Source organism: Piliocolobus tephrosceles, chromosome 12 (genome assembly GCF_002776525.5).
Source record: "Piliocolobus tephrosceles isolate RC106 chromosome 12, ASM277652v3, whole genome shotgun sequence".
NCBI lineage: Eukaryota > Metazoa > Chordata > Mammalia > Primates > Cercopithecidae > Piliocolobus > Piliocolobus tephrosceles.
In genome coordinates, this window is record NC_045445.1 from 116,201,192 (window position 1) to 116,217,306 (window position 16,115).

At 32.3% G+C, this 16,115-nt stretch overlaps 1 protein-coding gene across 1 annotated transcript in view; it reads left to right on the plus strand.

Annotated features, from left to right (window-relative positions):
- DMD (dystrophin) overlaps positions 1 to 16,115 on the plus strand; it is a 2,292,995-nt gene that overhangs the window by 1,515,712 nt on the left and 761,168 nt on the right. The window contains 1 exon segment of the mRNA XM_026451980.1: positions 15,922 to 16,107. Coding sequence (XP_026307765.1) covers positions 15,922 to 16,107 — 186 coding nt within the window.

Genomic DNA, 16,115 nt, shown 5'->3' on the forward strand with positions numbered 1-16,115 from the left:
AACTGTACAAAGACGTGGTGGCTGAATGTGATCGATAAGCCACAGTTTGCTGCCCTCTGCCCAAGTCTCCGGTTGAAATGGGGTTATGGCAACAATCTTGGCAGAATATAGAACTATTTTGACACCTGACTTTTGCCCTGATTCTTTTATTGTTTCCAAAGAAATCAAGTATTTTTCTTTTTCAAATTGATAGCCATATTCTCTTTTTTTCTTTGCTCTCTTCTCTTCTGGCTAGCAGGAAGAGATCAACCCATCTTTGAATTGTGTTCACTTTCCTCATACTGTTGCACAACTAGTAAAGCTACAAGTTAACATATGCCAATGCCAACTCTTCCCAATGTTGTGTTCAAAAACCTTCCTAAGCATCACCATTTCCAGGAGTAGCAATTCTATATGATATTATTATTTTACTTGTCAGTAAGATTAAAAGTCCCAGGGACATTGATTTTCTTCTTTGTTAGCCATGTTTCATTGAGTGGATAAGCAATATGCATTTGCTTCATAGTATAAATAAAAATAATGTGTCAAATTGCAACAATATGAATATTACACATAGAAAAGATAAATGTGAGTTATGCGGGTCATGCCATTTGATAGAAAATATTTTTTAATATTTATATGTTTAAACATGACAATATAATGATTCCATTCAGACAAAGGCAAAGGAATAGGATTTCTTTTCAGTGTGGTGGTTTTCTTTTTGTGTTTTGTTTTGTTTTTTAGAGAATGAGTTTTAGAGAAAAACAAGCTTTCTAGACAGAAAATATTGAAATTAAAAGCAGCAATTCATGGTCATATTATCAAAACTGTCAAATTGGTATATATATTTGAACACCACTAATTAGTTATTTTCTAAAATGCTATGCTTTTAAAAAATCATGAAGATTGGCAAGTTTTTTAGATGCATAAGCAAATAGTGTAGTATGGCTTGTAACACTGTTCAAGATAACTTTTTTGTAATGAGTATGGTCTTTCTGTGCCCTGTCTAATACAATGTGGGTTTTGAGCACTGGAGATGTGGTAAGTGCAACTAAGGAACTGATATTTAAATTGTATTTAAGTTTAATAAATTTAAATTTAAAGTTATATTTTGATAAATTGTTTTGTTTTTCCTTCTTTCTTTCTTTCTTCCTTTATTTCTTTCTTTCTTTCTTTCTTCTTTTTTTTCTTTTTTTTAAATGACAGTCTCACTATGTTGCCATCCAGGCTGGTCTCCAACTCCTGGGCTCAAGCAATCCTCCTTCCTCGGCCTCCCAGAGTGCTAGGATTATAGGCATGCACCACTATCCCCAGCTAAATTGTTTCTCAAGTGAAACTTCTGAATTTGAGGATACGTGATCATGTGGTGTAGTTTTCCCTTTTTCTCCCCCTGAAGTCTGTATTCTGGAGTGCAGTGATTTATATAAAAGTAAAAAGAAGGAGAGGTTTTTTTTTTTTTTTTTTTTTTTTTTAATTCTATTAAGAAACCAAATTTTAACAGACACCTCAGGGCCTAAATAAATATCAAGGTATTGTTATTTGTATGGTTCTTGTTGCTTGGGTAAAATTGTATAGATCATGACTTAGTTTTCCTTGAATTTTTATCAAACAAATGAACAAAACAAACAAAAATATTAAAAATGATATCTCCTACAAACCCAAGGGACATTTTTCTATATCAGCCAGGCTGCTGCTAAGGTCCTTCAAGCGAACAAGATCAAAGATTTCTGATGGGAGAGTGTGAGAATAAAGTAGCCCTTGTTTAGTGGTACTTCGTAGAGCCTTTGTTTAGAGTAAGGCTGGGAGGGAGAGAGGGAGAAAAATACGGGGTTAATTTGTAACAACATATTCTGTGGCCTGTGTGTGTGTGTGTGTGTGTGTGTGTGTGTGTGTGTGTGTGTGTGTATGAGAGAGAGAGAGAGATTAAATTACATTTTAACTTCTTTGAATTTTATTGTCCTCAGGGTTTAAACAGTATGTGACCAAAATCACATTATGGAGTGAAGAGTGTGTGAGTAGGTGGATAGTTAGATGGGTATAAATCCCTATAAAACCCATTTTAGAAGATTAATGAGAACTATTGAGGTTTGAGCAAATCAATGTCACCTATTCACTTCTATTTGTCTATTTGTCTATAAAATCCATTTTAGAAGATAAATGAGAACTATTGAGGTTTCAGCAAATCAATGTCACCTATTCACCTATTTGTCTAATGCCTCCAGGAGCCATTAAAGCACTTGTTACCCAACTTTAGGGTAGGTTTAGATCAAGGTGAACAGTCAAAAAATATTATCCATGTACTCATGTATATTACTAAGTATTCTCTGACCATGGAGTTAGTTGCTTATACTGCAAACAAATAAATTAATGAATAAGAATACTGCTCATGAACACCAAAGTTTATTGAAAAGTCGATATGGTTTTAGTGTGGTAATAAGGACAGAGTTCTCCAAGGACTGCAAACCTATTTATTGTACATCAAATTTTACTGACTTTGAAATCTTGCTAGAAATGTTCATTTACCCCATAATGTATTATGTTTGAGGTCTTAAGAAAAATAACAAAATCCACATGTGGTAATGAAGTGGTTATGCAATAAAACTAACATACACTGTGATTTGATACAGGGGACTTCACTGTTATTATATACTTAAAAGTGAAAACAATGTAGGAAATATAGCTCTATAAACAGCGTAAGTAAAATCCACATACTTTGAAAAGGAAATCCACTTACTTTTAAAGTAATATTCTAAGAGCTATGCCACTGGGGGCTGACTGTCATAAAAATGATTTGTAATGAGTCACTTTTACACTGTATATGGATTTATAGTTTTAAAATATCTGGTGGCATATAACCACAATGTATTTTTCAGTCATATATTCATTATTACTTTATTAAATTTCCAGAGGGAAAGAAAACAAACGACCTCTAGTGAGGGATCTTTTACCATGAGACCAGTTGTAAAAATAATCGAGTATTGTGCCTGGGAATATATCTTTGCTAAGTCTGGTTCTCCAGTGACTTTAAAGTATTGTTGGTAAAATATGCGTGAGGCAAAAATGGACTCTCCAAATATTTCATACTACATGCATTTTGTCCAAAAGAACATAATGGTTTCCATGAATTATTGAATTGGTATTACTAATTTGGGGTAGTTTTTTTGTTTTTGTTTTTGTTTTTGTTTTTTTTTTTTTTGCCGGCAAGAGAGTATTTGCTTAAAATGCATTCAGAGTGTGCTGTTATTTAGCTATTTTCAACGTAGAGGGATATTGACGTTAGAGACTTATATGTAGCCATACAATGGCCAACTGCAATCAACTACAGAAGCAACATAGGGCAGCAGTTGTAACAAAATAGCTACTAGGTAAATATTCATTGAATTAATTTCACGAATATTACCACTAGTGCTGCAATTTAATTAATACCTAGTCCTGTCTCCAGCCCCAGAATCCATGACACCAAGGTCACTGACAGAAAACATATCAAGAATTTTATTCCTTAGTCCTCTTGACTGACCAGATTCTACCCTCTTCTACTCTGTGTTCCTCAAATCAAATTTCACTAGCCCAGCTGCCAAGTAACACCTGTTCTGACTGTGCTAATGAACTTGGATATTCACACATAGACTAAAATGAGAAACATTTCTAATGTCGTGTATAAGAACATAAGCGTTTTCAAGAGATTTACCTTCTCTTTTCTGTTTTATTAGCAAATGATTGATTGTTTCGTATGATTGTTCATTTAACAAATGCTATATCACGTAAGAAAAGTTACTAATGGTATATAAAGATGTAAAATTCAATTGTGGCTGTGTGTATGTGTGAGTATTCTAGCTTTTGGGGAGAGACAAGAAAGAAGACATAAGTTGGAAGAGAATAGTAAAATAAAGAAAAAAGTAATAACTGACAGTGTCTAATGAAGTAGCCCAGGTAATAAATGGTAGAGTTTATTAGATAGAATCATTATTTCCTTCCAGAGGGATTAGACTATCTTCTCTGAGGAGGTGGCACTTTTATTACAAAAATGTGAAGGACTGGGAAGAGTTTTATATGTGTCAATAAGGAAAAGAGATATTTTATTGAGGGAAAAGAAGACATTTTAATGACAGAGTACACAATGTCAGAGGAACAGACCAAAAGAAGTGCTCTGTTATTAGGAAGATTTGAAGAATGGAAGATAGTGTCAGATTGTTAGGAACTATTTTTTTTAATAAAGACAGACTAAAGAAGTTGGAGGCTATTGGAAATCAGTCATACAATTTTAAGCAAGAGAATCAATGAGTGGCAATTTTGAAAACTGAATTTGATAGTGGCAAGGAAAATAGGGTTCTATCATCCCACTTACTTTCAAAATTATGAAGAAATTTGAAAGTAAGGTCCAATCAATACCTAAAGGAATTTATTTTGAGAAATGCTGTAAACAAAAAGCAAACTTTCTTCTGTACTCATATAGTATATTTTCTCAGTCATATAGCTAAAGGGAATGAGAGGTAAAATAGTATAGTGGTTAACAGGATGGGCTTCAAAGCCTAACTTCCTGGGTTCAAATCCTAGCTTGGTTACCATTTAACAGCTATCTGACCTTGTACAAGACACATGCATACAATGGGAACGGTAACACTACCTGTATTATGGAGTTGTTATTAGATGTTGTTGATAGATATATATGCTTGGCACATTTTAGGTACTACATACATATACCTATTTCTATAGAAGTACACATGTGTAGCTGTATTTAAAATAGTGATTTTCTTTTTTAAAAGAAGTATATATTCATTGCAGAAATTTTGTTTGAAATTTTAAAAGTAAAATCTCTGGTCTAAGTGCAATAAAATGTTCTAGACTTTAGATATGAACTACAAAAACCTACCTCATCCACACCCAACCCCACTCCCAGAGATATTTCAATTTATTTGCTTGCTATCAGTAATGAGAAGACCTAATTCACCACACAATTTCTGTTGTATGAGACTATTGTATTGCAGTGCAAGATAGTGTTTTAAATCTTTGTTAAATCAATAGGTGCAATATTACACCTCCCTATTTGAATTTTCCTAGTGAAGTTAAACAATTTTAATAGGCCTATACATGGGTCAGTTATAGTTATTTCATAAATGGTCTATTCCTCATTATCCTTTTTAATTGAGTATTTGTCTTTTTTCTATGGGTTTGTGAGAATGTTTCTATTTCAAGAGTGTTTGTCAAAAAGATGAATCGTTTTTGCCTTTTTCTTTTGCTTAGTTGATTTTTTATGTAAAGAAATTTTATACTGCTATGAATGTGAATCATTACTTTATGGCTTTTAATTAAGATTATAAGAATAGCCTCCCATATTTTCATTACTTTTACAGTTCAGTTTTTTACATGTAACATTTCATTCATCTGGTATTTAGTTAGGAATTATATGAGACAGGATTTTAAAATTAGGTTAAAATTCAATCAAGTCATCATATTTTTAAGTACAAAAGTTTCCGAATTCAGCATTTACATTAAATTTTTTGAAAATAATGCTAAAATATCATGTAAATTGTTACTTATTTGAATTGGAAATTCTCTGTTACTGTTTTTAATCTTTATAACAACTTATCTGTGCTTCTATTATAAAATAACAAGCCTGCCACAATAGAGAAGATGCTTATCACAATTATATCATGATCATTTAAACATGATTTTGGATTAATCATAATCCAAAAATGCATTTGATAAGCAATCTAACTCTTCTTCTAGTCCCTATAAAATTAACAAATGTCAAACAGTAATGTTTTAATTTTCAAAATATTCATATTAATATTTGTTTTCAAAATATGTTTACTTGTATGCATTTCATTTATGTTATTATTGAAGTTGACTTCTAAATGTATATTGCTTTAATGATAAGTATTAAGGGTATAGATTGTACTCACGCAAATAACTTTTGTAAAGCATAAGTTTAAATAGATGCATTTATCAAATGATATCACTTTCAAAAGATACCGGAAAGTAAGTTTTGAGAGGGAAGAGGGAAGGAAAGAGTAGAGTATGAAGTCAATAAAACCTGGATATTTAGTGCCATCTTTGTTACTTACTAGTAACCTCATGAATATTATTTATATCGTTGATCCTTAATATCCTCACTTGATAATTTTAGAAAATGTTATGTACTTCATAGGATCACGGGTAGAATAAGAAACTGAATATAAGTAAAATCCATCATAAAGTACCTGAAATATGTTATAAACCTAAGTTATAATAGTAATTTTATCATTGCTAATATTTCAGAGGAATAGCCACCCAACCAGTACTACTTATTATTTATTTCTATTTAACATATACAACATATAAAATAATATTCTGTCTGTGTGGTAACTTTGAAAAAGGACCAAAAATATTAAAAATTAAATTAAAATCATGTCATGTATAATTTGTAATACTCCTCTAAAGGTTAATAAAGTGTGCATATATTTCATTCACATTCACAAATATGAAAATCTATGTGTAAATGTTTAAATTTTCTAAAAACTTGACAAATAAAAATTGTTATTATTGTCGCGATATACAATGCGATATTGTGAAATAAACATTGTGGAATGACTAAATCAAGCTATAGAACATATTCATTACCTTACATACTTATTGTTTGTGGTAAGAACACTTAAAATCTACTTTTAGTAATTTCCACATATACGTTATTGTTACAGTAGTCACCATGAGTTACAATAGATCACTAGGATTTATTCCTCCTGTCTAACTGAAATTGAGCATCTTTTCATCAATATCTCCCCAATCACCCCACCCCCTAGGATCTAGTAACCACCATTTTTCTCTGTTTCTCTAAGTTTGACTTTTTTAGATTTCACATGTAAGTGAAATCATGCAGTATTTGCCTTTCTGTGCCTAGTTTATTTCACTTGACATCATGTCTTCCAGTTCAATCCATGTTGTTGCAAATGACAGGATTTATTTCTTTCCTAAGGCTGAATAGAATTCCATTGTGTTTATATGCCACAATTTCTTTAACCATTCATTTATTGATGGACATTCAGGTTGATTCCATATATTGGCTATTGCAAACAGTGCTGCAGTAAACATGAGAGGGCAGATATCTCTTAAAAATACTGATTTCAATTCTTTTGGATATATGCCTAGAGATAAGATTGCTAAATCATATGGTAGTTCTATTTTTAATGTTTTGTGGATCTTCCATACTGTTTTCCACAATAATTATACTAATTTACATTCCCATCAACATTGTACAAGGGTTCTCTTTTCTCCACATCCTTGCCAACACTTATCTTTTGTCTTTTTGATAATAGTCATTCTAACAGGTATAAGATGTTATCTTATTGTGGCTTTGGTTTGCATTTCCCTGCTGATTAGGGAGGATCATCATTTTTTTTCATATGCTTGTTAGCCATTTGTACGTTTGCTTTAGAGAAATATCTATTCAGGTCCTTTGCTGTGTGTCAATACTGATATGTAAAATATGTATGGAAAATCAAAACCATAATTTATTTTTATTATATTTTTAATATGTCATGAATATTTTTCAATGTAATAGGATGTTTTTCATGATATTTATTTTAATAGATGCAACATATTTCATTATATAAATGCAGTTCTATTTGGGGAGATTTCATTTCACTTTTTCACTAGAGTGACATAATCGAACATTCTTGTCATAGGTCTCTGTGTTTATCTCTGATATTCACTTAGGAAAATTCATAGAAGTAGAATTTTGGAGTTGAAGGGAATGAAGACTTTTAAAGTAGTTTTATGAAATTTTCTAAACAGAAGTATAAAGACACATAGAAAAGTACACAAATTATAGGACTAGAAATTCAAGGATTTAAAAAAAAACAAAACTTAGTGTATCCATGTTACTACCACCGAGATCAAGAATTAGAACATTACCTCAGGAGCCCCTCTCATATTCCCTCCCAGTTATTAACCTCTCCCCTGCCACCACCCTCTCCCAAGGTAAGCACTCTTTTGATTTCTAACACCTAGATTAGTTTTGACTGTCTTTGAAATTACTGTAAACAGAATCATCCAGTATATGCCCTTATATTTGACATGTCATGCTCAACATTATTTTTGTGATATTATTCTATGCTATTGCCTGTGCCAAAGTTAGTTTAGTTTTTCTATGTATGATATTCTATTGTGTGAATATGCCACGGTTTATCCATTCTCCTAATCAATGGACATTGGGTTGTGTCTATTATGGGGCTATTAGGAAAAATGCTGGTGTGATGTTCATGTCCCTTCCTGTGTATGTGTATATATTTATTTTTAATATACATGGAAGTAGAATGGCTGGGTCATAAGATGTGTACATTTGGCTTTGGAATAACCAAAAAGCAGTTTTTCAATGTGGTCATTTCAATTCATTTTCACCAGCAGTATATAAGATGTCTAGTTGATCCACATATTCATCGAGAGTATGTATTTTCAACCTTTATCCTTTTAACCATTTAGGTGAATGTGAAATGGTATTTCATTGTGTTGTAATTTGCAATCACCTGGTGATTAGTGCCATTTTTATATCCTCTTATGTGAAGTCATTATGCAAATCTTTTGCCCATTAAAAATAATAGTTTTCTTTTTCTTACTGATATAGAAGTTGGATACAAGTCCTTTGTCAGATCTATGCATTGCGAATATCTTTTTCCAACCTAAACTTTGCTTTATTTTTTTCTCTTAACAATCTTTCTTGATAAATGGAGTTTGATTTATCAATCTTCTTTATGGCTAGTGCTTTTTATGTCTTGTTTAAGAAATAATAAGTTACCCTAAAATTGTTGAGATTTTTTTCTATATTTTCTTTTGAAAACTTCATTTTTTTTGCCTTTTACATTGAGTTCTACAAACAATCAAGAATTGATGTTTTGTGTATGATGGGGAGAGTTAAGGTTCATGTTTTTCAAATGACTAATCAGTTAACTTGGTACTATTTACTGAAAAGATAATCCTTTTCCCACTTATGTGATACCATTGTATAAATTAGGTAACGTTATATAGATGATTTGTTCTCACTTCAATCCCACACAGGCTTAATTATAATAAATATTCATGTCTGGTGGCAAACATTGTTAAACGTTGTTATTCTTCAAAGTTGTCTTAGATATTCTTAGCCCTTTGCACTTACATATAAATCTTAGGATTGACATGTCATTTTCTACTAAGAAATAGTTGCTGCAAGTTTGATTGAATTTGTGCTGAATTTATAGATTATTTGAAGAGGGCAGATATATTTACAGTATTGGACTTTCTAATTCATGAAGAAGGTGTATTCCTCTATTTGTTTACATTTTCTTCAATGTCTCAGTAGTGTTTGTAATTTCCACGGTAGAAGCTTTACTTTTTGGTCTGAATTACCAAATTACTACCAACAAATATAGTCATGAATTGCTTAACAAATGAGATATGTTCTGAGAAATGTGTCATTAGGTGATTTTGTCATTGTACAATCATAGAGTACTTAAACAAAGATAGATGATATAGCCTACTGCATACCCAGGCTATGTGGTATAGCATATTGCTCCTAGGCTACAAACCTGCACTGCATGTGACTTTACTGAATACTGTAGTCAGTTGTCACACAACAATATTTGTATATCTAGACACAGAAAAGGTACAGTAAAAATACAGTATACAAATGATAAAAATTAGTACAGATGCATACAGCACTTACCATGAATGGAGCTTGCAGGACTCAAAGTTGCTCTGGGTGAGTCAGTGAGTGAGTGGTATTGGTGAGCAAATGTGAAATCTAAGACATTATTATACAGTACCATACTGTTTATAAACACTGTACACTTAGGCTACACTAAATTCATGAAGACACATTTTTTCTTTTTTTTTTTTTTTTTTTTTTTTTTTGTATTTTTAGTAGAGACAGGGTTTTACCGTGTTAGCCAGGATGATCTCCATCTCCTGACCTCGTGATCCACCCGCCTCGGCCTCCCAAATTGCTGAGCTTACAGGCGTGAACCACCCCACCCAGCCCATTTTTTTTCTTTTATGATAAGTTAACCTTAGCTTCTGGTAACTTTTTTACTTTATAAACTTTTTTTTAAGTTTTTGACTCTGTGATAACACTTAGCTTAAAACATAAACACATTGAACATCTGTACAAAAATATTTTTATATCCTTATTGTATCAGCTTTCTTATTTTTAATATTTTGCTGTTTAAGCTTTTCTGTTAAAAAGTAAAACACAAACATGCACATGAGCCTAGGCCTACAATGGTGAGGATCATCTATATCACTGTCTTCCACATCCGCACGCTGTCCCCCACTGAAAGGTCTTCAGGGGCAATGAAACATTCCTGAAACTACCATCTCATATGATAACAATGCCTTCTTTTGAACTACTTCCTGAAGGACCAGCCGGAGGCTGTTTTACAGTTAACTTATTTTTAATAAGTAGAAGAAGTACATTCTAAAATAACAATTAAAAGTATAATAAATGCATAAACCAATAATGGTCATTTATTATCATTATCAAGTATTGTGTACTGTACATACTTGTCTGTGCTATATTTTTATACAACTGGCAGTGCAGTAGGTTTGCTTACACCAGCATCACCATAAACATGAGAGTAATTCATTGCACTGTGACGTCACTAGGTAATAGGAATTTTTCAGCTCCATTGTAAGCTCATAGGATCACAGTCAGTCTGTTGTTGATTGAAATGTGGTGAATGACTGTATAATAATTAGGGCTCCAATGAGGATCATAAAATTGCTTGTTTTCCAGAACTTTGACAAATACCTTTTACAGAAACTAATATAATAGATAAATAATAGTATATCATTGCTGTTTTCATTTGCATTTCACTGATTACTAACTGTTTGGATTTTTTCCTGTTTATTGGCTGTTTACATTTTTTGTCAATTTCTTTTTATGTTCTTTATCCAGTTTTCCAGTAAATTTTTCCTTTTTCATTCATTAAAATACATTTTTATATACTAAAATTATTACCCTGCGTCTAATATATGCTGCAAATATTTCCAGTTGTCATTTGTTTACATTTTGATTATTGGCTTTAATTTATAGATGAACAATATACATACTATATTCAATCTTGTTTAAATTCTTTTTTTCTTCTAAAGGGCTTCCCCACACCAATATTTTATTCCAGTTCTTCTTCCTATTTTTATGCTTAACACTTTAATTTTTCTAAATTTTTTTGTGTTATGAAATCCATCTTAATATGTTTATTTCTAAAACAGACACTTTTGTTTATCTTAATATTAAAACTTCTATACATTTGAAGTTAACATTCAGAAATTGAAAGAATAAGGAAAGTAATCTTGTGTGAAATTAGGTCAAGATTTGCTTAGATACTAAATTAACATGTAAGGGAATTGAACGTGTTTAATTGTTTTCTTTCACCACAGGGAACACGTTGTATGAAGAGCATGGTTTTATAATACTTAAAAGGATTACTAGAAAAATGATGTATTTTACTGGTCAGGTGTTTGTGTCTATACTTCGATGTGAATGCAAAATAGTAAATATAAAAGTAAATGAATTTAAAACACATAGAATCTGATACAAACCTTACTCTTTTTCCACGTTATACATTACTCACACCTGTTATATTTTTCCATGAACTGTTTGGAATACTCTCAATTCCTAGAAACTGTTTTAAAGTGGAGAAGAGCACAAAAGATTATATGTTAAAAGTACTTGATTTCCACCCAACCATTAAGAGATATTGCCAAAGAAAACTATTCAGAGCATTTTTCACTGATGGCTTTAGATATGTTATACCAGAATAATAATGATTCATTATTAAAATATGCAAAGTGTAATTTCTCAACAACATTTTGTGGTAGGAAGATGAGCTAGTACAGTAGTTTTCCTTATTAAATAATGTTTTACAAAAGTAATTGACATGGTTTGGCTGTGTCCCCCCCCCCCCCAAATTTCACCTTGAATTGTAATAATTCCCACATGTCAAGGGTGAGGCCAGGTGGAGATAACTGAATCATGGATAAGGATCCCCCATACTGTTCTCCTGATAATCAATAAGTTTCACAAGATCTGATAGTTTTATAAATGGGAGTTCCCCTGACCAATCTCTCTTCCCTACTGCCATGTAAAATGTGTTTTTGCTTCTTCTTTGCCTTCTGTCATGATTGTGAGGCCTCCCCTACCATATAGAACTGTGAATCCATTAAACCTCTTTACTTTATAAATCACCCAGTCTCAGATATGTCCTTATTTGTAGTGTGAGAGCAGACTAGTACAGTAATGCATTTACACTGTTCAGAATATAAAAGGTACAGTTAAAAATATCTCAGCCTACCCATCATCTGCTCTACCCTCACCGAGCATTGACCTTAATTCTAGAAACAAATCTACAAAAGAAATTCCTGGGAATAAAATTTCCAGGTCAAAGGTTACATGCTTTTCATAGATATGGCCAAACTACCTTCCACAAGAGGTACACAAATGTATACTTCCCATCAGCCGTGTAGAAGAGTCTGCATTTTCCCACAGCCTTGGCAGCATAGTGTATTTGCAGACTTGAATTTTTGCCAGTGCAATAGATGAAGCTCTAATTTTCATTTCTCTCATTATTACCAAGGCTAAGCTTCTGTTCATGCATTTAAAATCCTTTGTATTTTCTTTTCTGTGAACTGTCCTTATCTTTTGTCCAATTTTCTTTTGAGTTGTTGGCCTTTTTCTTATTAACTTGCAGAAGCTCTTTTATGTGTTAGGAAAATTAGTCCCTTAACTTAGATATGAGTCACAAACATTTATTTTTCATAATTGTTCATTTGTTTTTGATTTTGCCTATGGCTTTTTTGGTCATACAGAAGCTTTTGATTTTTTATATAGTCCGGTTTAGTGATATTTTTGTCAATTAAAGTTGTTTAACTTGAGGATACAATTTACTTTTTTTGTGTGTGTGTGGTTGACTACTATAGACATATATTGCTTCTTACATTGAAAAAATAATAATCCTGAATTTGGAAATTGCTTTAACAAACTTTTGTTGAAGGTCTATCATATTTAGGAACAGAGCTTGTTTGACCCAGAAATCAAAGGTCAGTGAGAAGGATCAATGTAAATAAAAAGTTAAATAGCATGAGGTAAATGTTATGATGGTGGGAAAGACAGGGTCTGAGAGGATAAACCTAAAGTATCGTCATAATTAAGCTGAAAATTTCTTCACATGATAAGCTATCATTTCATTATTCCAGATATTAGTCAAATCTGACCCATTGCACTGTTTTTTTTGTTTTGTTTTGTTTTGTTTTGTTTTTTTGTCAGGAATTGTTTTACCTCTATTACAAGGAAGGGATAGTATGGGAGGATAATAAGGAAACCAGCAATCTGAGTTAAACGTTACACAGATTTCTGTGCTTATATATGAAGCCTAAATGAAACGTGAACAATTTCATGATAGATAAAAAGGGGTTCATCGCTCAGTTTTAGAGAGTTTAGGAAAATATGATGGCTATTATCTCAGTAGCTTCAGAGTCTAGAGGCTTTTAGAGGTTGTTAGTTGAAGCTGTAAAATGCTTTTTACATCTACTTGTGAGTAGAAAATGATCCAATAAAAATAAAATGTTTAGTTACCTCCTTTAAAATTCTTGAAAAATAAGTTGAGGACATTATTAGATCATGTATTACAGACGTAGGATTATATTTGTAACATCACCTGCATCACACACACACACAGGAAGGTTCAGCACCACAGGTGTAGTTATGGATGTGAACTCACAAAACACAAATCGAGCAAAGAGAACAATATCTCAATTCATGATTCATGGACATTCTGTGCTACCTGAAACACGATGCTTCTTTTGTCCAGCTCTCACCCACACAGGGAAAGGCTGCCAGGAATGAGACACAAGATGTGTGCGGGTCACCTTCAACAGGAGCCCCCACCTGTATTTCCCATCAATCTTTTACACCGTTGTAGTCACGTGGATCCAAGGACTGTATTCCAACTGACAGCTCCCGCAATGAGGTGCAGTTCCACATAACAAAGGCAGGCCCAGCATCTCCCATTCATTCATCTTAAAGTTAGTGTTTCCAAGGAAACAGTGCTGTGGGAGCCTAGGGTCAGTCCCAGACTGACCTGCAACAGTCCAGGCTAGATGTTAATCCTTTACTTATACATTCTCATGAATTTTTCACAACATATATGCATGCATTTACAAGGTGTTTCAATGTACATATTGTTTACATATACAATCTTGTTTAAAATTCATTTTTCTATACATTAATTGATTTTTTTCTCCACAACTTTCTCTTTTTCATCTCCTAACTCTTGTATCCAATTAAAGAATGTACTTATTTAAAAAGTATCTAAAACAATTGTTCCAAAGCATGTGACATTGTTTATGTGACACACTAGTATATTATCTAGTTTATTTTTAAAATCTTCTCTATTATTATTTGTAATATTATATTATTATGGAACAGATGTATATTATAAAATTTTATTCATATTGCAGTGTAATATTTTGTATTACAATGGTATTATTAATAGTCTCAAAAAGAGCTATCATTACAAGTTTAAATTCTTTATTCTGGATTGTCGGTTTTAACTCTTGACATTCTGAAGAAAATTGTTTTACTCTTGTTTATTCTGGCTCTTTTTTTTTTTTTTTTTTTTTTCTGTAGAGATGGGTTTGTTGCTATGATGCCCAGGCTCATCTCGAACTCCTAGGCTCAAGCAATTCTTCTGCCTCAGCCTCCCAAAGTGCTGGTATTACAGGCATGAGCTACAGTGCCCAGCCTATCCTGGCTCTTTATTTACTTGTAAGCTTGAGCAATAATCACTACTATTTAATAACTTTATTGTCATTCACTCTCATGCAGAGTATTGCTCTAAGGTATGTTCAGGGATGACTTTATTGAGTCCTAACAGTAATCCTATGAAGTAGGTGTTATCATTGTCCCCAGTCTATAGAGGAGGCATTGAGAGTTAGAGAAAACTGGGCTAAAATGTTAGGCAAGAACTAGAACAAGAATTGAAATCCAAGTGGCCTAACTCTAGACCTCACAAAGTTTAATACCATGTCATACTGCTTCCTAACCTATTTAATGATTTTTCAACCCCAACGTCATCATCCATGTGGTAGTGGGATCATAATAATATCTATATCATAGCATTGTTGGATGCATTAAGGAAGTCTACAAAAGTGGAACTTCCAAGGACGATGGTTGGCACACACTGATCTCTTAATAAAAATAACCTATAATCTTTCTGTTATAGTCTACTCTAATCCAAATGTTCTTTTTACTTCCCATCTCAAGCACCTGCTTCTGTTTACTAGGACTCACAAACTATAGCTCACAAAAACACATAACTTACCAGTTTTCCTTGTACATAAAAGGACTTCCTTTTACAGTCTTCCATGACATAAAAGAAAGCTAGAAGCAAGTATAGTAGAAGAAATGATTGCTATACAAACAAAATTATATAGTTGGTTTGGTTTTAATTTTAGGATACGCACTGAATAAAAATCACTCATTTGGGATTTAGAAGACCTGTGTTATATATCTGGTACTAATGCTGAATAACTTGGCTTATTCATTTTTATAACTACAAAGGAAGTGTGTCTGGCATATAATACACAACATACCAGTATATCTAGTAACTGAGTGAATAAATGAAATATGTACTTCTTTACTTTATCAGTTGCAGTTGGCTTTGCATTTGTGTAAGGTGTATGTTTTGCAATTCCAAAACGGCATTAGTTTCTTTAAAGCAAAGAATTTTTGTAGCGTGTTAATGAATAATTTCTAATACATTGGTTAAATACCAACATGTCATATATGTAAATAATCAATATTATACTGCTAAAATAACAAACATCAGTCAGATTCTGCAACATTTCATGATAAATAACTTTTGAAAATATATTTTTAAACATTTTGGCTTATGCCTTGAGAATTATTTACCTTTTTAAAATCTATTTTCCTTTCAGGTTTCCAGAGCTTTACCTGAGAAACAAGGAGAAATTGAAGCTCAAATAAAAGACCTTGGGCAGCTTGGAAAAAAGCTTGAAGACCTTGAAGAGCAGTTAAATCATCTGCTCCTGTGGTTGTCTCCTATTAGGAATCAGTTGGAAATTTATAACCAACCAAACCAAGAAGGACCATTTGACATCAAGGTAGGGAC